At 38.7% G+C, this 24624-nt stretch overlaps 2 protein-coding genes and 1 non-coding gene across 3 annotated transcripts in view; 1 reads left to right on the top strand and 2 right to left on the bottom strand.

Annotated features, from left to right (window-relative positions):
* LOC117305698 (thrombospondin type-1 domain-containing protein 7B-like) overlaps window positions 1–19012 on the bottom strand; it is a gene marked incomplete at its 3' end in the record, with an annotated part of 29010 nt that extends 9998 nt beyond the window's left edge. Inside the window, exons 1-7 of the mRNA XM_033790569.1 lie at window positions 18921–19012; window positions 17080–17877; window positions 6474–6588; window positions 3295–3563; window positions 2212–2347; window positions 1553–1789; window positions 668–928 (exon numbers count right to left, since the gene is read on the bottom strand). Of these exons, the coding sequence (XP_033646460.1) occupies window positions 668–928; window positions 1553–1789; window positions 2212–2347; window positions 3295–3563; window positions 6474–6588; window positions 17080–17697 (1636 nt within the window). The remainder of the gene's footprint in view (window positions 1–667; window positions 929–1552; window positions 1790–2211; window positions 2348–3294; window positions 3564–6473; window positions 6589–17079; window positions 17878–18920) is intronic.
* Window positions 8034–8106, bottom strand: Trnas-gcu. Its single transcript has one exon. It is a non-coding gene; the product is annotated as a tRNA-Ser (tRNA).
* Window positions 19013–19362: 350 nt separating the features above from the next.
* LOC117305689 (BET1-like protein) lies at window positions 19363–22860 on the top strand. Its single transcript, XM_033790549.1, has 4 exons — window positions 19363–19422; window positions 21187–21281; window positions 21776–21832; window positions 22344–22860. Exons 1-4 carry the CDS (start codon window positions 19395–19397, stop codon window positions 22509–22511), a joined length of 348 nt encoding a protein of 115 aa, XP_033646440.1. The 5' UTR covers window positions 19363–19394; the 3' UTR covers window positions 22512–22860.
* Window positions 22861–24624: the final 1764 nt, after the last annotated feature.

Genomic DNA, 24624 nt, shown 5'->3' with positions numbered 1-24624 from the left:
TGTTCCATGCAATGCTTTACTTTTTGAGAAAATATTAAAACAATTATCAATTCTCGATATCGAGAATTAAGGATTTTAAACACAGTCATGACAAGGCGAAACTTGAAACAAGGATGGGGTTTCCCGTTATTTTTTCTCGACTCCAATGACCGATTGAGCCTAAATTTTCACAGGTTTGTTATTTTATAATATAAGTTAAGATACACGAAGTGTGGGCCTTTGGACAATACTGTTTACTGAACGTGTCCAATGGCTTTAAAACAACAAGTGTCAAGACGAGGGCCCAATTTCATGGCTCTGCTTACCGCCGAATTCTGCGCTTACCGCCGAATTCTTTGCTTACGATTGTGATTCCCCACTTACGTGCAAGTGTCAAATTTCTGCGCAAGCCTTGTAAGCCTTGAATGCCTAGTAACGTGGAGTACGCACGCACAGAAGCCTAAATTCGCCGCTAACCCATGAATTACGCTTGCTGTAAGCACAGAATTCCCTGCTTCAGTAAGCGCCGATTCTGTGCTTACGGTAAGCAGAGCCATGAAATTGGGCCCAGGACATGAACCCACACTCTGCTGATCAGAAACACCAGAACTTGAGTCTTGTTATCAACAAACAGACCTTGTGTTCTTATACGCTCTGCCACGTCACGCCACTAAGTTATTAAAATTACCAAGAATTTGTCTGCTCCTCATCTGCATTCCTCCTTTTTTGCCGCACGTCTTGGAACATGAACCCCAATCTGACCACTCTGAGATGACGCAATCCGTCGGGCAGGGAATCTTACAGGTCTCCTGCCATGGTGGCTCTTCACCCGGACAAAACTCGTCATCTAGCAGCTCATCGAGGGCGCTCATACAGTAGAGGACACGCGCATGGACACCAGAACCGCAGTCTGTTATGCCACGGTTTAAACTACAGCTGGTCCATCTGGCTGTGGAGTTAAAGGTATATGTTTGGTAATCAATCTTAAAACGAATGGCGATAAAAATTTAATTGGTTAAGAAGCTTACAGCAGCTTTCGATAGTTTAAAGGAACACGTTGCCTGGGATCGGTCAAGTTGGTCTTTGAAAAGCGTTTGTAACCGTTTGTTATAAAATGCATATGGTTGGAAAGATGATGTAAAAGTAGATTACAGTGATCTACACAAACATGCCTCGAAATTGCGTGGTTTTCCTTTTACCTCATCGACTAACGCGGTCGGCCATTTATGGGAGTCAATAATGTTTGACTCCCATAATTGGCCGACCGTGTTAATTCCCAAAATAAAAGGAAAACCACGCAATTTCGAGGCAAATGTATGTGGATCATTGTATTCTACTTTTAAAACATCTTTCCAACCATATGCATTTTATAACGAACGGTTACAAACGCTTTTTATAGACCAACTCGTCCGATCCGATCCAAGGCAACGTGTTCCTTTAAGGCATTTTAAGAACTATTTGAACCCATCCTTAAAGTTAGGACGAGTTACTTGTCCTAACTTGAGATCGGATTAATCCTAGTTTTTCGTAAAGTCGGCTGCAGGCAGTTTATGTAAAATAAATTTATTCTTACATGTGTGCCACCAAGAACACTCCACAAACTCGCACTCTTTAGCTTCAGCCAACGGTCCACACTCCCCCCCTTCAAACGCCGGAGCCACGAGGACGTCTCTAGTACGTATCTGGACACCCTCTTCACAGCTCTTAGAACAAGGAGACCAGTTTTGCCATTGACCCAGCTGGCAGTCAACGGGGCAGTTTACCCAGCAGGCTCTCTTCATCGGTGGCTGGTGGAGGGAGGAGTTGACGGCTGAGGAAAGAAAGGAAATTTTTTATCTGTGAGATGCAGATTATGTTTATTTGTATCTGCAAACTATTTTGTGGGCAGACTTAAGGGCAGATCCCACTGCAGCGATAACGAAAACGATAACGATCACGTTGCAAAGAAAACGCATTGTATTGGTCAAATTGCTCAACGCAGAATACGCGCACACTCATTCAACCAATGGATTGCGTTCTCTTTGCGTCGTTATCATTATCGTTATCGTTATCGCTGCAGTGGGACCGAGCCTTTACGATGGACATTCCAGATCATTGAATTTCCCTCAATTTTCTTTTGCCAACAGCAGGCTAGCCGAGCTGAAAATCTTATTAAAAAAAATAGGCAGAAATTACACAATGAAACCTCCTTGCAATAGCTCTGCTCTTGTTTTCTTTAAGGGAGGTACTTACGTGAAGTGATGCAAGACTCCTCACTGACCGGGATATAACTTTCATCTCCTTCCTCAATACAATACACTTGACGTCTCTGTCTTCCAGCTCCACAAAGACCCTCGTTGTCATGTGTTAACTGACATCGCTGCCAATCCTGGAGGATAAGGGAAAAAAAATAGTAGAAAATAATAGTGGCTGCTTACATAGCGCTCAGGTCCGTCACGCAGTGACGCTCATGGCGCTTGAACATTATTACCCCTGGTCACTGGGCCTTAAATCATTCCTTAAACCATCTCGGCTCCCTGTGGAGTATACAGCCTGTGCCCCAAAATATGTAGCGCAATCAAGGCTAATCAATCACAAGAACCAACTCTGCCCTCACACTTTGTACCCATAATTTTACCCCTGGGTGGAGAGAAGCAATTATAGTGAAGTGTCTTGCTCAGAAGGATTGGAAAACTCGAAACGGGTAATCAATAGAGTCCAGGGTCCAATTTCATAACGCTGCTCAGCGGCCAATTTGTGGTGCTTACTGTGCGATTTCCATTTCATAGCGCTGCTAAAACGTAAGCACACAAAAAGTCTTGCTAACCTTCTGTTGCTAACTGCACAAAAATAAATGACGTCACAATGCAAATTCATGGTGAACGCGCGATATGGCCGCCTAAATTTTCTGCTAACCTGCATAATACACTTGCACCTTAGCAATTTTTTTCTGCTACACATGGCAGACAGTGAGAGTACGAAAAAAAATGTGAAATCCTTAACATTGGGAGCTGCAATGTTTCATGAAAATGACGAATTTGTAAAGAACACATGACGACCAAAACCCACCGCAGAAAAAACATATGCTGCCATGGAATGTGAATCTGTTGAAATTAGTGGTTTCTTGCAGGTAACATTTGAGTAATGAGCTTTGAAAATTTTCCGCCCCAGAAATGTACATTTACCCTGATATCCAGGACGTCACTGTAGAACAATATGAAAGTGTGAGGCCGCCAGGGCTACCCAAGCACCAACAACAAGTGATCTGAGGCATTGTGTGGAGATGGATTTATACAGAAATTATCATTTATGGTTTGCAAAGAACAAACCTCTTACCTCAGCAACCCACTCAAATCTTGGGCACTCCGGCAAAACCTCTCCCTCGCACTCCCGCTGTTCCATCAGGCTCGGACACGGTAACCCACCGTTCTCTGGCAGTCTCTGAATCTCCCTAGTGCGGGTCTGCAGACCGGTTCTAACTGGTCCAGACCGGTGCTGACAGGTTTCTGAGCAGAGTCCCCATGCAGACCATGAAGAGGTCCTACAGTCACATGGTAAGGAGCAGCCAGCAACGGCTTGAGGCTGCGAGTCCTTCTTCCGAGGATCTGTGTTTAGGAAAAGTTGATAATGATATTAAAGGGACACGTTGCCTTTTATGGTGTTTGTCACACCAGAGCTGCCAGCATTTGCATCCTGCAAACAGGAAGATTGTACAACAATCAGGAAGATTTTACTTTCAACAGGAAATGGAGTTTGAATCAGGAAGATTTTGAAATTATTTTTTTTTCATTTAAAAACACAGAAAGATTGATTTAATTTCAGGGCACTCGCAGAATCAGGGAGATTTTAAAATTAAATTTTGTTCATTTTTAAAAGAACATGGAAAGAATTTTTTATTTTCAGTGAACTTTCCGCTGAATCAAGAATTTTTTTACATTTGTTCATAAAAACATGGAAAGAATTATTTATTTTCAGGGAACTTTCTGCAGAATCAGGGAGATTTTCAAATTTGTTCACTTAAAAACATTGAAAGAATTATTTATTTTCAGTGAATTTTCCGCTGAGTCAGGAAGTTTTCCAAAGTTGTTCTTAAAAACATGGAAAGATTGATTTATTTTCAGGGAACTTTCTGTAGAATCAGGGAGAGTTTGGAGCTGACTGCAGATATGGTATGTGGCTGTCTTGAAATGAAAGGATTCAGCACTTTTTTATTGACAGTTTCTGGACAATTCATTGATGACAGATTTATACAAAATCAGCAGGACTCCAAGAAACCTTGAAGGATTACTTTTAGTCTAATTTACAAGAAATGGTGCTTGAAATCGATGACACGCTGGGCTGGAGTGAGTTTAAAAGACACTTTTCTGGTAGGTCACAAGGGGACATAAATAGAGGGATTACAGGTGGTGTCGGGGGGAATGATTGGTCAACTACCCATTCTTACGCCTAGGCTGGGAATAAAACACCTTGAAGTGTGTTGGTTAGTGGTAGCTAAGAAGTTTTCCTTTGCAATCTTGAGACAGGCGTTGGTGAAGAAAAACCCCAGATTGAAAGGGGCCCCTAAGTGTTTATTGTTAACTGGAGTAGATGGTGGAAGTAGTAGCATTTCTTTTGCAAGCCATTCATTTATTGGGCAAAGTAGGGGGTTGCCTGATTCAGTGACATGGAGTCTGGCATTACTCCCTCCCCCCCCCCCCCCCCAAGACCCAAGTTATCAGGAATAATTTAATTTGTGAAATAGAACACCTTGTACTGAAGTGGGTTGGTTAATGATAACTAAAATGTTTTTGTTTTCTTTTGCAATCTTAAGACTAGCATTGATGTAGAAAAGTCTAGATTGAAAGGGGCCCCTAAGTGTTTATTGTTAACTGGAGTAGATGGTGGAAGTAGTAGCATTTCTTTTGCAAGTCACTCATTTGATGGGTAAAGTACGGGTTGTATGATTCAGTGCTGGAGTCTATCACTAGCCCCCCCCCCCCCACCTAAGACCCATGTAGTTAGGAATAACTTTTTCTCGCTCCAGAGTATAAAATCTGTGAATTTGACTAAGTTTCAAAGCGTATACACTACCCATACTAATAATATAAATCTCAATATTCAAATGGGAAAATTGTCATGTTGATCTTTCTTTTACAAAGTTCTTTCTCGTTTTGACTCATGGTCTTACAAAATAAGTTCTGTAATGTTTTGATTTCAATCAATCACTGCAGTCTAGTGGAATTGTACGAGCAATGTCAGCCTTGTGGTTTACTTTACTTCTGATCTGTCATCGTCATTATAAGGAAAACAAAAATCCATCGTCTTCGTAGACGGAAACTCAACACAAAAATTTATTGGGCTCATTATGGTGGTTGCAGACCTACCAAGTCTCACGCATTAGGCGTGAGACTCACGCATTTGGGCTCTGTCTCACGCTCACACGCACAGCAACCATTTTCTCACGCATTGGGGCTAGACCGGGAAAAAAAATAAAAATTAACGACCGTGCATTGCCAAATCACGCTCGTGTGTCAGAAAAAAACACAATCTACAATGCTTGTACAATCATCAGATTGCACACAGTTTATTAGAATCATCAACTTGGGCTGCCTTACAAACAGGAGCGCAAATTTGCAGATTGCGCACGCTTTTGCTCTACCAGCCGGTTCAGCTAAAATTCGGCAGAGCGCAAAATGCTTATTGCACACAAGTTTTTCCCGATTCGTTTAGCAAATTAGTTAAATGCGCTCCAATAGCAAAGACACAACAGGCAGAAAAAGCGATCAGAGGATTTTGGACATCGTTTTTAGTTGATTTTTTTTTATTTTGGGGGGAAATAATCTGACACAATCGTACCTCCGCATTAACCATCAACATCTCTTGTGTACCTCATATGAGTTTTATTTATTCTGAAGAGGTTTTTGATGCATTGTGGAACACTTTTTTGTCCACAATTAAATTTCTGCATTTAAAAAAAAAAAAAAAAAAAAGTTGGGCGGCGATTTTGAAAGGCCTTCTAAAACTGACATTTTTTTCAGGGGGGGGGGGGGGGGGATGGTGGTGGTGAGCTTTGAACAATCTCACGCATAGCTGGCCTCTGGACTTGGCATCTCTGTGGTTGTATGCCTGATGATCCCATGTAACTTTGGTGGTGAGTTTTATCATACATTGGCATTGGATTTCTGTACGGATCTTAAAGGAACATTACAGAATTGGTTTTTGCAAAGATAATAATGAAAGAAAAAAACAACCGTGTCACACGAAGTTACATGTATACGTGCTTTCAGATGCTTGATTTCGAGACCTCAAATTCTAAATCCGAGGTCTCGAAATCAAATTCGTGTAAAATTACTTCTTTCTCGAAAACTACTCATTTCAGAGGGAGCCGTTTCTCACAATGTTTTATTCTATCAACCTCTCCCCATTACTCGTTACCAGGTAAGATTTTATGGCAATAATTATTTTGAGTAAAATTACCAATAGCGTCCACTGCCTTTAAAAAAGGTCAATAAAAAGTTCAAAGCTGATTGTTTCACCTTGATTATCCAGACACTGATTGCTATCCACTATTTCCCCCTGGCTGCTCACACAGGATATGGAGCGTAACCTTCGTCCAATACCACAACCTCTACTACCAGTCTGCTGGGAAACCTACACAGGAAATAAAATTGAGTTTGTTATTAGCAAAGCATGGAGGTCAAAGCAAATCCACAAGAATTCCTCATGATTTTAAAGCCATTGGACCCTTTCGATAAACAGTATTGTCCAAGGCCCACACTTCGTGTATCACAACTTCTTTATCAAATAACAAACCTGTGAAAATTTGGGCTTAATCGGTCATTGGAGTCAGGAGAAAATAACGGGAAAACCCACCCTTGTATCCGCGCGTTTCGCCGTGTCGTGACATGTGTTTAAAATAAATCTGTAATTCTCGTTAGCGAGAATTGATATTGTTTTATTGTTTTCTCAAAAAGTAAAGCATTTCATGGAATAATATTTCAAGAGAAGTATTTCACCACTACCTTCTGTAAACCCTGTAAGTTATTTGTAAATCTGTGAACTTTTGTTGTTGTTCCTGTACCGAAAGGGTCCAATGGCTTTAAAGGAAGGGTTTCATTTTGGGGATATGGAGCGTAATTTCGTCCAATACCACAACCTCTCTACTGCTTGCCTGCTGGGAAACCCACACAGGAAAAAATACAGTTCAACTTGAGTTACATGAATAATCATTGTTAAAGGCAGTGGACACTTATTTAATTACTCAAAACAATTATTGGCATAACACCTTACTTGGTATGGGTAATAGGGAGCTGTTCTTAGTATTATAAGTTATCACACAAGCGCGAGTAGAATAATGTATTTATCTTCAAGCAAACCTGACGCGTGACATAGAACACAAAAGACGCATGGTAGTGATATTAGCCGTGCAATAGGTTTTTATCGCCACTCCATTCTGCGAATCTGATTGGAGGATTAGCGCGTACTTGAAAATAAAAAACATTGTGAGCAATGTGACCTTCTGTCATGTATAGAGGAATGAATTACTAATTAAAATAGATGCAAGAATGAAAAAACACATTGACAAATAAAATTTGAACAAATAGAATAGTCAGCTTTATTTTGAGTGTTTGGTTGATTCACTCTTAAAATGAACCCCAATCAATCCTCAGATAGAAGTACAGTACAGTCAGATTTTGATAGCATAAAACATTTTATGCAACAGTGTTTTGGAAAAAAGATATCAGGTTTCGATCTTTCCACCAAAAACTTTTGAGAATAAAATCTGAGAAGCATGAAATAAAGTCTCTCATTATAGCCTATAGAGTTAAACCAACGGTTCTTTTCAGAACCACCCCAACTCATTTAGAGACAGTCATTACATGGTGTTACCGCAAACTCTTCTATATCTTATTTCCACCTTGATGCAAAGTTTCAAATCCTACTTAGCCTTTAGATTGTTCCAGATACAGATAACTCTTCCTCAGTGCGTGGACAATTGCTCTAGATTATCGGCGATCCCAAAAGCATGCCCCACTTTTGAAATGAAATTTGCACAGATCTGCATACTTTATGATTTTGGGGGTTGAACAAAGAATTGACTAGAGTGGGATTCGAACCAACGACCTCCGGATTAGCGTGCCGGCGCTCTACCAACTGAGCTATCTAGCCCTACATTTGTATATTGGCGGTGTCCCTATTTCGTAAAATCTTTGTTCGGGGGTGCCAGTCAGAAGCCATACAACCGTTAACTGCCGTGTAGCCAGGGATCACACGCAAATTACGATACAACCTGGGAAACGGCAGCCAGGGGATCACCTTAAGGGGATGCGACTTTTTGTTTCAGATATCAATATAAACCACAAGGGAAACTGACTGGGTAAATTTTGAAATGATTTTTGGGGTTGAACAAAGAATTGACTAATTTATGTATGATAAAAACAATCATGGGTTCTCCATCAGCAAAAACTCTGCTAGGGTTGAAAGGTCACGCAATTTTTTTTTTGCATTTATACCATCGGTCCATTTGGTTGGTAAGTTGTTTGCAACAGCTAATTCTATTTTCTCATAAAATAAAAAAACGGTTCTAAAAAACCAAAGGCATTTTTACTGTGCTTTTAAACATCCTTCAAGGCTATCTGTCCAATTATTGGCTGGCATTGAAAATGAAACAATGTGGTTCGGGCCAAGTCCAGTTATTTTTAGAAATTCATTGTTGTACACTTGGGATGTAATTAACCACAACAGAGGATTTGCGAATCAGAAAAAAAATGTTTGAAGAGCTCACTGATTGAATGTGTAATACAAGTTGGGCTAATGTCCAATAAAAACAAATAGTTTCTCGGGTTTTTATTGCTCGTTTTGTCAATTTTCTTTTTGTTTTGCTGAATGATTAGATGGCTTTTTTCAACCCTAATTTAATTTCATTTTGTAGGCCTAATGTTTATCAACGTTAGACTTGTGTTAATCAACCTTGTGCTGCGAGGACAGCCTTTTCATTATATTTTATTGTATTGTATTGTATCAAATTTTATTCCCCAAAACGGAACCCCAAAAAACCCCTCACCCTGGGGAAGGGTTACAACAATAAAAATACAAAAAAAATCTAATTAGATCCATCTATTTCATGACATATCATTTTATTCACCAGCAATCATTAAACAAAATTAAAATAAAGGATCTACAAGATCCAACATAAGAAAAGTTTTATGGAGTTTTTTAAAAGTATTTTAGAGACAGTGGACACCTTTGGTAATTGTCAAAGACCAGTCGTCTCACTTGGTGTATCTCAACATGCATAAAATAACAAAGCTGTGAAAGTTTGAGCTTGATTGGTCCTCGGAGTTGCGAGATAACTATGAAAGAAAAAAACACCACTGTCACACAAAGTTGTGTGCTTTCTGATGCTTGATTTCGAGACCTCAAATTGTACTCTGAGGTCTCGAAATCAAATTTGCGGAATATTACTTCTATCTCAAAAACTACAATGTATGTCACTTCAGAGGGAGCCGTTTCTCACAATGTTTTACACTATCCACCTCTCCCCATTACTCGTAACCAAGTAAGGTTTTATGCTGATGATTATTTTGAGTAATAACCAATAGTGTCCACTGCCTTTTAGAAAAACACAAAAGTTTACAGATCGAGATGTAGGAACAACCACAAGTGAGTGCATAAAATGTTTTGACCCTAGCGTCTTTCTCAAAGGCTACAAATGGCAACACAACACAACCCACTTTTACAGATACAGGTGTATCCAAAGAAATGAAAAGAGAGAGAGAGGGGGAGAGCCGGAAAGGAAGCACACAGAAAAAGCAAGGATATAATGAAAAAGGAGACAAAAAAGGGGTAGAGGGAAGAAACACCATTAGCAAGGAATGGAAACACACAGGACAACGGTGGGAAGAATGCGAAAAAGTTAGAACATAAATGAAACAGATCGGGGGGGGGGGGGGTTGGAAAAAGGAGAAGGCAAACAAGACAACAAGTCTTCAGTCGTTTCCTTCTATTGGATGCTCAGACAATGGGGTTTGAATGGTCTGGAGACGCCTTATCCACAGGTCCACCCAAGACTCTCAGACTAACATTCTCTCTTTGGTTATACAAGGTAGACTTTTTTTATCAAAGCCCTATAAAATCATGTCAGAACAAAACCTTACATCCAACTTTAAACAGTCTCTCTGTTGTTAATGTTATAGACATTTTATCATGCTGTCTCCATCTTGGTCATGTTCCTTGTATCAAATAAAAATAATGAATGCTAATAATCATTTTACAAATAAGAACCAGACTATTGTTTTCTTCCAGCCTCGGTTTGGTTACATTGATATCAACTGGCAAAATTCAAGATGGCTGCACCATGATAAAGGTCTATAGTGCCTCATCAATGCCGTACAACATCATGTCAGAAAAGCCTACATCCAACTTTAGATCTCATCTGTAGATTTCTAATCCACAGTTTCTCCCTACCCAGCCAAACAGTATAATAATATTGATAATAATAATAATGATAATAATAATAATAATGCATTTATAATGCCCCGTCTATCTAGTGTACATGACCCTATTCCGAGGCTGTGCAGAATAAAAAACAATACATATAAAACAAAAAAGAAATGTAGATAAAAAAAAAAAATACAATGAATAATCTACTGTCAAGACATGTAACGAGCTAAGTGTATAAGGATTTAAATAAATGAGTTTTCAGCAAGTTTTTTAACAATGGAAGTCTCTGTGGTTGTAGTGCCTTATCAATGCCCTATAAAATCATGTCAGAAAAAAAAAACACCTTTAAATCCAACTTTAAATCTCAAAATATTTGACTTCGACAAGGGATTTTAAATCTCTGTTTCGTCCCCTGATTGGGTTTGGACAAAAGTCGTCTTAAAAACAAAATTACCCCAATGAGTAAATCCAATTTTTAAATCTCAAGATATTTGACTTCAAGGGACTTTTAATCTGAACTGTTTCTTCGATCCCCATAACAGGTTTGGACAAAAGTCGTCTTTAAAACAAATTTACCCGCAATGAGTAAATCCAATTTTTAAATCTCAAGATATCTGACTTCAAGGGACTTTTAATCTGCACTGTTTCTTCGATCCCCTGAACAGGTTTGGACAAAAGTCGTCTTTAAAACAAAATTACCCGCAATGAGTAAATCCAATTTTTTAATCTCAAGATATCTGACTTCAAGGGACTTTTAATCTGCACTGTTTCTTCCATCCCCTGAACAGGTTTGGACAAAAGTCGTCTTTAAAACAAAATTACCCGCAATGAGTAAATCCAATTTTTAAATCTCAAGATATCTGACTTCAAGGGACTTTTAATCTGCACTGTTTCTTCGATCCCCATAACAGGTTTGGACAAAAGTCGTCTTTAAAACAAATTTACCCGCAATGAGTAAATCCAATTTTTAAATCTCAAGATATCTGACTTCAAGGGACTTTTAATCTGCACTGTTTCTTCGATCCCCTGAACAGGTTTGGACAAAAGTCGTCTTTAAAACAAAATTACCTGCAATGAGTAAATCCAATTTTTTAATCTCAAGATATCTGACTTCAAGGGACTTTTAATCTGCACTGTTTCTTCCATCCCCTGAACAGGTTTGGACAAAAGTCGTCTTTAAAACAAAATTACCCGCAATGAGTAAATCCAATTTTTAAATCTCAAGATATCTGACTTCAAGGGACTTTTAATCTGCACTGTTTCTTCGATCCCCATAACAGGTTTGGACAAAAGTCGTCTTTAAAACAAATTTACCCGCAATGAGTAAATCCAATTTTTAAATCTCAAGATATCTGACTTCAAGGGACTTTTAATCTGCACTGTTTCTTCGATCCCCTGAACAGGTTTGGACAAAAGTCGTCTTTAAAACAAAATTACCCGCAATGAGTAAATCCAATTTTTTAATCTCAAGATATCTGACTTCAAGGGACTTTTAATCTGCACTGTTTCTTCCATCCCCTGAACAGGTTTGGACAAAAGTCGTCTTTAAAACAAAATTACCCGCAATGAGTAAATCCAATTTTTAAATCTCAAGATATCTGACTTCAAGGGACTTTTAATCTGCACTGTTTCTTCGATCCCCTGAACAGGTTTGGACAAAAGTCGTCTTTAAAACAAAATTACCCGCAATGAGTAAATCCAATTTTTAAATCTCAAGATATTTGACTTCAAGGGACTTTTAATCTGCACTGTTCCTTAATTCCCTGAACAGGTTTGGACTAAAGTGGTCTTTATAACAAATGTACTCACAATGAGTAAATCCAATCTGATGTAAACGATCCAACCATTGAATTACCAGTTTGAGTCAGAAAAAACGCTTACATCCAACTTTCAATCTCATCTGTAGGCATGGTAGGTAACTTATTCACAGTTTCTCCCTATTCAGACGCACAGTCTCTCTTTAGTTAAAGTCCCTTATCAATGCTCGGTAAATTTAATCATGTCAGAAAAATAGCTGACACCCAACTTTCAATCTCATCTGTAGGTGCCTTGTTCACAGTTTCTCCCTAATCAGACAAACAGTATTGTGGTTATAAAATGCCCTCCAAAAAAATGTCAGAAAAAAACCTTAGACCCAACTCAGGTTATAGTGCCTCATCAATGCCCTATAAAATCATGTCAGAAAAACCAAACTTTAAATCCAACTTTAATTCTCAAGATGTTTGACTTCAATAAATCTCTGTTCCTTCCCCTGATTGGGTTTGGACAAAAGTCGTCTTTAAAACAAAATTACCCGCAATAAGTAAATCCAATCTGATGTGAACTATCCAACCATTGAATAACCAGTTTTGAGTTTCCATCTAGCGCTGGTCTCCAATTGTTCACCCTTGTTTGTCCTGTTTTGGGCTTGAGACATTCCGGACAGGATTACAGTGGGGTTTTGGGTTGGGGATTAAAGCCTTCCTTGATGCATGGATTGACACAACATTGGATTAAAGGGAAGGTAAAGTTCGGTAATTGTCAAACACCAGTATTCTTACTTGGTGTATCCAAATATAAGGATAAAATAACAAGCCTGTGAAAATTTGGGCTCATCAATTGGTCATCAAGTTACGAGAAAATGATGAAAGAAAAACACCCTTGTTGGGCGAATTTTTCAGATAGGAATAAAAGACTTCTAGCAAGAAATATTATTTTAGTGAGAAATTACCACTTTCTCAAAAAATATGTTACTTCAGAGGGAGTCGTTTCCCACAATGTTTTACACTATCAACAGCTCTCCAATGCTCGTTACCAAGTCAGTTTTTAAGTTAATATTTGATTTGAGTAATTACCAAACGCGTACATTCCCTTTAAGGCCTTACTTGGTGCATGGATTGACACAACATTGGATTGCTGTGATTACAGCTTGATTGTGTTGGATGTGCAGTGAGTGACGAGCTGGTGTTATAGGCTAGAGAGCTTAAAAGCAAAGATAACAACTCAATGTTGTTCTTTTTTCATCCATACATAATGGTGTTTCCAAGGTTGTTGGGGCAGCTTAGCTCCCCGTGGTTACAACAAGTTCTTAAGGGGAAGAATGTCATGAAGGGGATGCATCTTAAGGCAAGCTCAGGGCTCGAAATTGAGGGGAAGAACCCACAAGACTGCAGCCGTCGATTTCACAAAACTCTTCCTAACTTAAGACTAAGTTAGGACTTAAGACGAGTCCCAACCCTGCACTGTAGCATGCAGACCTTAAGATTAATCCCAAGTTAGGAAGAGTTACTGAGATAAGACGAGTCCTACCTCTTTGTGAAATCGACGGCAGGACTTGTAACTCCAGGATCTTTAAAGGAACACGTTGCCTTGGATCGGACGAGTTGGTCTATATAAAGCGTTTGTAACCATTTAAAAAAAATGCATATGGTTGGAAAGATGTTTTAAAAGTAGAATAAAATGATCCACACAAGTTTTCCTCGAAATTGCATGGTTTTCCTTTTACTTTGCGAAATATAAAATTTCAAAGACCAACTCGACCGATCCAAGGCAACGTGTTCCTTTAACTGGACACGAGTAGCTCAGAATCTTGACTAGACCAAGTTGTTGTACAAAAATACATCGCCTCACAGTTCTTGCCAAAACAGTCAATCATCTTTACTTTTTAAATTTTGAATTGAACAAACACTTAGACTAGATTTTTGTTTGTTTATAACTGTTGAAACGATATTTGGATTGAAAGGCATTGTGAGACTCGAGACTCTGACTTGTAGCTCACAAATTTTACTAGACCCAGATTCTGTACAAAACCAGAATTATAATTCATAGTTTACCATCTAAACTTTTTTTATTTGAACGTATACACTTAGACCATGGAGGTGCTAAGACTAAAGAAAATCATTCTGTTTTGTGTGTGATTGAAATTGAGGGGAAGAACCCTAAAGACTCACTTGAGGACTTACTTGTAGCTCAGAATCTTTTACTGGACTCACGAGTAGCTGAGAATCTTGACTAGACAGAGATTTTATACAAGACCAGAAAATGAGAACACAGTTTAGAATCTAAACTGCTCATCAAAAAGTTAGGAAACTTTTTTTAACCAAGTATGCAGAGAGTTGAAGTTTTCCTCTTTTAAATGATACCAAATTTGCACTGATTGAGGAACACTTCAGCTTTGCATTGATTTGATAATATAATAAATAGTAATAAATAATAAAGATATACTTGGTTAAACAAAGTTTCCCTAACTTTGTGTGAGCAAGGGGCCGATTTCACAAAGAGTTAGGACTAGCTTAGGACTGGTCCTATAGGAGATATCAAAAGCGTATGGGTAGTCCTAAGAATATAGGACGAGTAACTTGTGCTAAGTCGAGATAAGACTAGTCTTAACTCTTTGTGAAATCCAACCCTGTTTATACCGGTACTTGACCAAAATTTTATGTAAAGACACAAATCAAAATTTAGAATCTTGCCGACACTAAAAACCACTGGCCTCGAGCCAGCGGTCCAGTACATAATTTGAACCCTGATCATGGTTTCCATGGTTGATTTAATGGTGATGCCATAATTTAGAACTGAATGTCACAATAGTACAATGCGTGACCCCTAACCTTGTTTCACCATTAGGCCCACAGAGTCAATTGTTTTCAAACTCATTGTTTTTATGATTGCTTGGTGGTGAATGTGGTTAGCTTAAAGGGTCTATGTAACTTTTGTAGGACAAAAAACACATTGTCCACAGATTTACACTAAACTTACACAGTTTGAAGCTAATGATAGTAGAAAGCTTCCCTGAAAATATTACTTATTGAGGTGCTGTAGTTTTTGGGAAATGAGTAAAACAATGTCATGAAAATAATTTTCGTCTCATGAGACGAATATTATTTTTTAATCATTTACAAACGTACTTTCATGACACTGTTTTACTCATTTGTCAAAAACTACAGCACCGAGCAGTAATTAATATTTGAAGAGAAGCTTTCCACTATCATTTTCTTCAAACCCTGTAAGTTTAATGTATCCTGGACATTTAGAAAAATTACCCAAAGCCTTTAAATGACCGCCTGGCTAACAAAGGTATTGCCTCTTCTCCTGTAACAGGATGAGAGATTGAGAGCTAATCGTCCTATCATATTTGGATGTCCTGTAGGATCAATCTATTGTTTTAAAAAGTATGAGTCACCTTTAGTCAAAGACCTGGGCCCAATTTCATAAAGCCTGGAAGCAGAAAAAAATTGCTTAGCATGAAATTTCTTCCTTGATAAAAACAGGATTACCAACCAAATTTCAATTTGTTTCATTATTGCTTGTTACTAGTATTCAGCTGTTGTTTGCTTAAAGGCAGTGGACACTATTGGTAATTACTCAAAATAATTATTGGCATAAAACCTTACTTGGTGACGAGTAATGGGGATAGGTTGATGGTAGGGCCTATAAAACATTGTGAGAAACGGCTCCCTCTGAAGTGCCATATTTTTAGAGAAAGACGTAATTTTCAAAGAATTTGATTTTGAGACCTCAGATTTAGAATTTGAGGTCTCAAAATCAGGTTTCTGAAAGCATACAAGTTTGTGTGACAAGGGTGTTTTTTCTTTCATATAAGTTATCTTGCAACTTCGATGACCAATTCATCTCAAACTTTCACAGGTTTGTTATTTTATGCATATTTTTAAGATACACCAAGTGAGAAGACTGGTCTTTTACAATTACCAATAGTGTCCAGTTTCTTTAAAGTAGAAATCCCCCCTAGTGTATCAAGTTGTATGCATCACAGTGATGAGTCATGGATGCAACACAACTTGAGTCATCTGCAATGTGCTGTTCAAAATGTGACATTTGGATGACCAACCTCATTACTCTTGAAAACCAAACGAGGACACAACATTACACACACAAAATTACCTGGGAGCCCCTCTCCACTTTTCATGACTCATTATAGGGCACATTTCATTTCATTTAAATTATTTTGTTTTTAAAAATTCTGGTTGCGAAGCAAGGGACTTTCAGAAAAGCGAACTTTTAAACCACTGTATGAAACAAACCACTTTGTGCTTACTTTTCTAGGGCCCACTTGCTATTGTTTGTTTTATTCAAGACCGTTAATTTGTTATTTGTTTTTCTTTCGGAATTTGGATTCCTTCGTTACAGTACTTATTTTTGAATTTGGTTAACTTCCTTAAGGAAGTTAAACTATACTGTTTTTATAATGTTTAATATTCCTTCGTTACAGTATTTTAAAAAATTTTGTTAACTTCCTTATACTATAGATAAGGAAGTTAAATTATACTGTTTTAAAAAAAAAAATACAATTAACATTTATATTGATGACAATTTACAAAATAACAGTTAAATACAATTGGCATCGTGGCTGCTCATCAGGTTTTTTAGATCATGCCTATAACTTTCTTAATTCTCCAGGGGAGCGTACCCATGTACAACCCCAATATGCTTAAATTAGCGCTTAAAAGGGGATTAGTAATTATGAACTTAAAGCTTTTTTAATTTTTTAAACAAAACACTGTTTTGTCTGTCTGCAGCACTCCCCAATCAGGGTCCCGGTTAAGAGAAGCAATTTTGTGAAAGCTTTTAATCTTAACACTGAAACTTGTCAGTGTCTGCAAATACTCCACTCCCCAATAATCAGGGCTCCAATAGGCCTATACACCTAGGTGAAGAGAAGCATTTATGTAATCTTTAAAAACAAAACATTACAACTTGTACCTGTCTGCAGCTACTCCACTCCCCGATCTTCCATGTGTAAGTCGTCAGGTGAACCTCAAACTCACACCCGTCGAGCTCTGTGCACGGTTCGCTCTCCGACAGCTCCCCACACTCCTGCCCACCGTTCCTCGCAGTCGTCAACACCCGTCTCGTTCTGTACCTTGTCGCTGGGGAACATGTTGAGCTGCATTGCGTCCACGCTGACCAAGTGGTCATCACACAATCCTCCGAACAGTGGTCGCACTGTTGGAAAGTCGACCCCAAAGAGGGTAAAGAGTCACAAAAATACATCGGAACTTGTTTATTATCAGGGATATAGACACAGGTAATGTTTTGTAGAAATGATCCGCACGATGTTGAAGTTCTTCGCTCGCAAGCGCTCCAGCCATCATGTATTCTCATGAATAGATCTCGTTGGGGTGTGGCTTGAGGCGTGGCTTTGGTTCCACCCCCACTCTTTCCACCATCTGTCTTGCTGATCGGTGGTTTCTTGTCTTCATTCTTGTTTGTGTTTGTCCCAGATTTGTTTGGGAATTTGGGGAGGGTGTCTTTTGAACCACCCCTCACTACTTCAGCCAGAAGTAAAAGTAGCAGGGCAAATTGTAAATAATGCATCATGTTGACCTTAGTTTTTATAAATATTGTCCAGCAAAAGTGCAGAACAAGTCTTTGGCAGCAATGGTAGGAATACCCTGTTTGTTGATGTCACCAGACTAGTGCAGCACACTTATACTGCAGACCGACTCTACACACGGCCATTGCGACGAGCATTTTCATGCACTTTCCTTCGTTTTAAAGCTGCAGAGATTAAAAAGAAAGAGCTTCATTAAATATTATTAATAAAATAACCACAAATAATTATAGCACATAATGCAGTAGCTTCTTTCTATTTTATGCGCAACACAAACAAAGAAATGAAAAATAAAAATAGAGGAATTAATCAAAATTTATAAATATAAAAAAAAACAAAAAAAACAGGCCTATAATTTACATGGAGGCAATAGCCTCTGTGCTCTGTGCCCTTGTATTGTTGGTTCATGCATGGATGTGTCCATATAAAATGATAGACTTTAAAGTTTTTCAGAATGAAAATGGCCTTGCCCTCCTCCTCCCAAAGATGAAAATGGCCTTGCCCTCCTCCCAAAGATGAAAATGGCCTTGCCCTCCTCCCAAAGATAAAATTCCAGGCTCTTAAAAAGGTTTATAAGTAGGAGGCCCTAACCTCAAAACTCAAGTCAAAGCTCACATTGCAAGAATTACTATGTGAACTTATACTCCTAGAACTATTTCGGTTTCGTCCGGCTATCGTCACGGGAGACGATAGCCGGACGAAACTGAATATAGTTCTTGGAGTAGTGAGCTAGTTTAACCTAGCTAGCCCTGGTATAGGATGTCAGTCAGTGCCACTGTATGCAAAGGTGGAGTCCAACCTGGGCTATGTGTTAACTGAGGGTTTTGACTAGGGTTTTGACTTGAAGTTTTGAAATTGTAATGCCTGTGGCCCAGCTAGTTCTTCGTTTTCTAATTTATGCAAAAATCTGTCAATGATGGAGCAAAAAGAGTAGACCCATAACTGGGGCACTGTACACTTTTTGAACATCTTCGGTCATTCGACAAAAGCTGTCAAAATCATCCCAGACTGGCACTCCTGAACGATATTCAACCCTCTGGTCTGCTCTGGGGAGAAAAGTTCAACACAGCAGCAGAAGGCTGAATTCACCACTCACTCTGTAGTCTGTTTCAACGAGGTTTTTAAGAATAACTTTCCTTATTTTGTGACTCACACCCGAAGAAACACAAAGCTAAACAAACAAGAACACAGAGTTGAGGAGCAGACTTACCTTTTTAGAACAGAGGTTAAATACACTGCCATGCTTGTTTAGTTGCACTCACTCGTCAAATGTCATGAAAATGTCGTCTGCAAGAAAGTGGCATTGTGTGTGAATGACGAGCCACTTGTAAACAAAGCACTGGTACTCGGAAAATCATATCAAATTCATATTCAATGAAGGGAACCAGCTAGACACAGACCCTTGCGGGTTGCTCCACTTTTAATTAAGGTGTAATCAATTGAGGGACTTTAGGAAATTATAATGTAAAAACTTTGAACTATAAAAAAAATTCATGTTAAAGATAAAATTTTAGAAGACATTGGATGGTTTAAGGAATATATGTGGCACACATATCTGTTTTTTTCCTCAGTTGAATTTGACGGAAGTATCTAGTTAAAATTAAATTAGAGTTTCCCCTTTTGGTGTAATGTAGTTGTCTGACTGGGAAAAACACCACGTCGTCAGCACCACAGTCAACTAAAAATGGATTTGGGTGGAAGGACACGAAACGGTAATTTTTTACTCATTTTTAGCGATTTTGTGTTTGTAAAGGTTTGTTTGTATTGAGTTAGAACTGCAGTTCATTTTTGATAACAGCACTAAGTTCAAAGGTGAAATCTTGAACATCTTAAAACTTGTCCTCTTTGACTTGGTCTTTAGTTTAACTTTCAGGTTTTAAAATAAATTAAGCGTACAAAATGATATTGACCAGTTGCGCTATTACTTTTTTTTATAAAATAAACAGTGTGATTTTGTGTCACATTACAGTAATCATACACAGTCTTCTGTCTGTAAATAAAAAACATAACTTTTTAAACTTATAATATATTAAAACTTTTCATATAAAAGGAACGTTACACTTACAGAATTGGTAATAAACAAAAATTGTGAAGATCACACTCAAGATTTAGACCTACCTACATTTAAACAGTCTAATGGCCCGGTCCCACTGCAGCGATAATGAGAACAAGAACGATAACGACTCAAAGAGACTGCAGTCCGCATTGGTTGAATGAGTGTGTGCGTATTCTGCGTGGAGCAATTCAACCAATACTAGAATGCGTTCTCTTTGCGTCTTGATCGTTATCGTTATCGCTGCAGTGTGACTCGGCCTTTAGAAGTTTAATCTAACTAATGATGATGATGATACTCATCAAACATACTGAATAGTAGAAAACATGCCTTGAAATATTTCTGTTCATAAGTGCTTACACTGCCAGCAACTGTTAACGCAACTATAATAATATAAATTTATAATGTGCACTTTTCCAGAAAACCGATCAAGGCGCTTACACAAAATGAAAACACTATACAATAGAAAATGAAGAATAAACAAAACATAATGAAACCCAATGAAAGTCTAAGTGAACAAGTGTGTTTTAAGTTCCCTCTTAAAGTTGTTGAGTGATGTTGTTTGGCGAAGTGAGACTGGGAGCTTATTCCATAGGGCAGGAGCAGCTTTGGCGAAAGCACGGTCTCCGTAACGAATTGTTCTTGAACTATCACTTGAGTATGCTTCATAACCCTCAAGCTCCGCTGTCGGCAGGAGGGTTACGTTATTATCGCAACTACTGTTTTGCTAGCAAAACCAATTCTGGAATGTTCCTTCATTTAGAGGAACATTACTGTGACATAATTGCTTTTGCTTACAAAACAGTTGCTGGCAGTTTTAAGGACTTTCCACCATATTCATAAACTGACAAACCTGTAGAAGTTTGAGGTCAATTGGCCATCTTGGTCGCGAAAAAATAGTGAAAAAGTGATTACACATTTTGCATAGTTGCGATAGTTAGTTGCGATAACGTAACCCTCCTCCCAATGGCGGAACAAACCTCATAGTTCTATGAGGTGTAGACCATTATATGTTAAAAAAAGGAGGAAGTCTCATATAATTCAGACTTCGAGTCCCACATACCTTGCAGCAAAATACTGAATGTTGAAAGCGTTTCGATCATCACTGAGTGACGGATATGCGCTATGAGAAGCCACTTTATGGGTGCGTTCGTTAAGCTTCCCTGGGTCGACCCCGGTCTGCGCCAGTACGTTCGAATAGCTTTGACGGGCTCACCTGGGTCAGCCCCCAGTGCCCTGCTTGTGGAGTGGGCTGCTTGGGGTTGACCTGAGGTGCATGCCGTCACCACAAGAGGGCGAGTGTGTTCGTTTGGTTAGCTCTTGTCAGGGGCTCACCCGCGTGGGCACCGCGGTGTAGACCCAGTGAAGCTGATTGAACGTACCCATAGTATTATTATTATTCCTTTGTTGTTTGTTGTTGCAGGGCGAGGCGGGGCCTCAGGAACAGAGGATATGTTAGAAGCAGAAAACAACCGACTCCAAGATGGACTCTCTTCAAAAGTCTCAACTCTGAAATCGGTAAAAAATATTTCAGACCTACTGCTAGGACTATGTGGAGATTCAGTCTTCTCACTTGGTGTATCTCATCATATGCATTTAACATAACAAACCTGTGATAAACTTGAGCTCGATTAGTCGTCGAAGTTGCGAGATAACAATGAAAAAAAACCGACCTGTTCACACAAAGTTGTGTGCTTTCAGATATTTCATGACCTCAAGTTCTAAATATGAGGTCTCGAAATCGCATTCATCGAAAATTACTTCTTTCTCGAAAACTACATCACTTCAGAGGGAGTCGTTTCTCACAATGTTTTATACCATCAATCTCTCCCCATAATTCGTCACCAAGAAAGGCTTTATGTTAATAATTATTTTGAGTAATTACCAATAGTGTCCACTGCCTTTAAGTGGCCGTCCAGCCAGCCGCCGCATTGTGATATTGGGCGATCTCTCATAACAATAAATGTTAACAAAGCTGATACATCTTTTCTCGTATTTTTTTTTATGTGCAGCTAGCGTTAGACATAGAGGGAGAAACGAGGGACCAGAACAGATACCTAGAGGGAATGGTGAGTGCATAGGAAACTATTTACTTTTAAATTACTAATTTTATGGTTGTGTACTTTTCCAAAATGTTTCCTTTTTAATACGCAAATGCAAGATTATAGGGCCTAGTCGGGGTATATTGGCAATGTTGAAGGCCAGTGTCCTCACTCTGTCTTTAAGTGCAAATCATACATACATACATACGTATAAGCATTTATATGAGGCCCCTTTCTCCTAAGGTTACAAAGCGCCTACAGAAGATGTCGCAGAAGTTGTGTGCTTTCAGACGCCTTAAATTCAAGACCTCAGTTGAGGTCTCAAATTCAAGTCAGATATTTTAGTGAGGAACTATTTCTTTCTCAAAAACTACGTTCAGAGGGAGCCGTTTCTCACAATGTTTTATACTATCAACAGCTCTCCATTGCTTGTTACCAAAGAAGAATTTATGCGAACAGTTATTTTGAGTAATTACCAAAAGTGACAAGTGCCTTTAATAAGAGTAAATCCAAAAACAGTTTTCTGTTGTTTTTCCAGGATGGAGATTTTGACAGCTCGGCTGGTCTTCTCGGAGGGACAATCAAACGCTTCGATGGAATGCTCTCCTCTGGTCGTCATAATCGTCGGCTTATGTGTTACCTGATCGCAATCATCGTCGCAATATTCATCCTTGCCTATTTCCTAATGACGAGAGTCACTAGATAATGAATAATTCTTGATGACTGTTTACATGAATAATTCATAATGACTTGTACATGTAGGACTTGAACAGGAGTCACTAGATCATGAATAATACATGATGAATAATGAATAATTCATTATGACTTGTAGGCCTTGAACTTCGCTCTGGGAGGGGCACAGCAATTGATACGGGGCACTTTTATGAGGAAAATGTAAAGGGCACCTCAGCAAAAGTATAGGGCACCACGGCCAATGCTGTGGGTGCCCTGGGTGATTTCGAGGCCTGGACTTAACTTCGCTCTTTTAAGGGGCAAGGACAACCTTTGCAGCAGGCACCACTTTGGGTGCTGCACAGCATATTCTGTCTGTTAAAGCCATTGGACCCTTTCGGTAAACAGTGTTGTCCAAGGCCCACACTTCGTGTATCACAACTTCTACATCAAATAACAAACCTGTGAAAATTTGGGCTTAATCGGTCATCGGAGTCGGGAGAAAACAACGGAAAAACCACTCTTGTTTTTGCGCGTTTCGCCGTGTCATGACATGTGTTTAAAATAAATCCGTGATTCTCGTTAACGAGAATTTATATTGTTTTGCTGTTTTTTGAAAAAGTAAAGCATTTCATGGAATAATATTTCAAGAGAAGTCTTTCACCATTGCCTTCTGTAAACCCTGTAAGTTATTTGTAAATCTGTGAACTTTTATTTTTTTTTCTGAACCGAAAGGGTCCAATGGCTTTAAGGGGCAAGAACAACCTTTGCAGCAGGCACCACTTTGGGTGCTGTGGTTATTTCGAGGCCTTAATTTGTATGATTGCACTTGGTTCAATGTATATGTGGTTTGCGGTAACACCATGTGTGTATCTACTTGCCAGGTAGAGTTGTTCTTAGAGAACTGTCTTGCTTTATTCTACTGCCGCTGAGTAGATAATGTAATTTATAGGGAAAAGTATCAAGAAAGTGAAGAAAAGGTGGTGTAATGTGCTTGAATAGAGGGTGTAGTTGCTGAAAAAAAAACACGGAAAAAAGGGCGTTGGCAGGTTTATCTAATGTTTTTGTTCAAATCCCGCTTTGGTAAACTTGGTTAATAATTTAAAACGCATCACGTCAGTCTCCCTTGTTATTTATTACTTGATATTTGATGTAAAAGCCGTTTCCCAGGTTCTACCACAAATTTGGGTGTAATCCCTGGCTTTAGGGAACACAGGTTGCATGGCTTCTGACCGGCACCCCCGAATAAAGATGTTAACATTACAGGGGGAAGCCAACAAAGGGCTAGATATAGCTCAGTTGGGAGAGCGCCCGTATAAACCCAAGGTCATTGGTTCCAATCCTGATCTAGTAAATGTTCCTTTGTTTAAACCAAAATTTGTTGTCATTATTATGTAACAATTTCCCGTACAAACTTTATGTTCCATTAATTGTACATTAAAAGTATTGCAGTTATGTGTAATATCAACCATTTATGTAGAAACAAATGTATATTTTATTCCAAACTTTTATAAAAAGCAACGCATTAAATGTGGACAAGTAAGAAACATTTCTGACTATTGCTGTGTGTTATTACTAGACTGGTTCTATGTCTTTATCCGCAAGCCTGGACCAATATCAGTTGATCACTGGCCCAAATTGGAGCTAAAAAAGCTACCAAGGCACGTAAAAGACCCAACCGCTTATTATGTCCCATTCAAAGGACGAAGCTATGATTAAGTGTCTTGCGAAAGGACACAAGTGTCATGGCTGATAACTGCTGATTCCACAAAGCATTCGTTTTAAAAACTAAATTGACTTTGTTCTTCTTGTCTTGCTGTATGGTTTGCAGTTCTAAAAAAAACTGCCCTGCTTTGAAACTATATTGTACTAAAACTGGGCGGAAGGTTTAAAAATCGGCTTCTAGCTTTAAGAGGATTGTTATTTACTTCACTTCCGCGGAAGGAGTTTTTTTTTTTAATTGATCTCAATCTTCAGACTAGCTTGCTCTAGTCATCGTCAAGAGACTAATAATGAAAGTCACATGTTTCGGCTGATTGAGTCTAGAATGCCAGAATGACACAAATCTTCACTCAAACATCATGTACAATTATTCTGAAATTTATTTATCATCATGCCATAAAAATCATACACATCTTCGCTCAAAC

Source organism: Asterias rubens, unplaced genomic scaffold (assembly GCF_902459465.1).
Source record: "Asterias rubens unplaced genomic scaffold, eAstRub1.3, whole genome shotgun sequence".
Lineage (NCBI taxonomy): Eukaryota > Metazoa > Echinodermata > Asteroidea > Forcipulatida > Asteriidae > Asterias > Asterias rubens.
The sequence above is the reverse complement of the archived record's forward strand: the minus strand, read 5'-3'. Positions and strand labels throughout refer to the sequence as shown.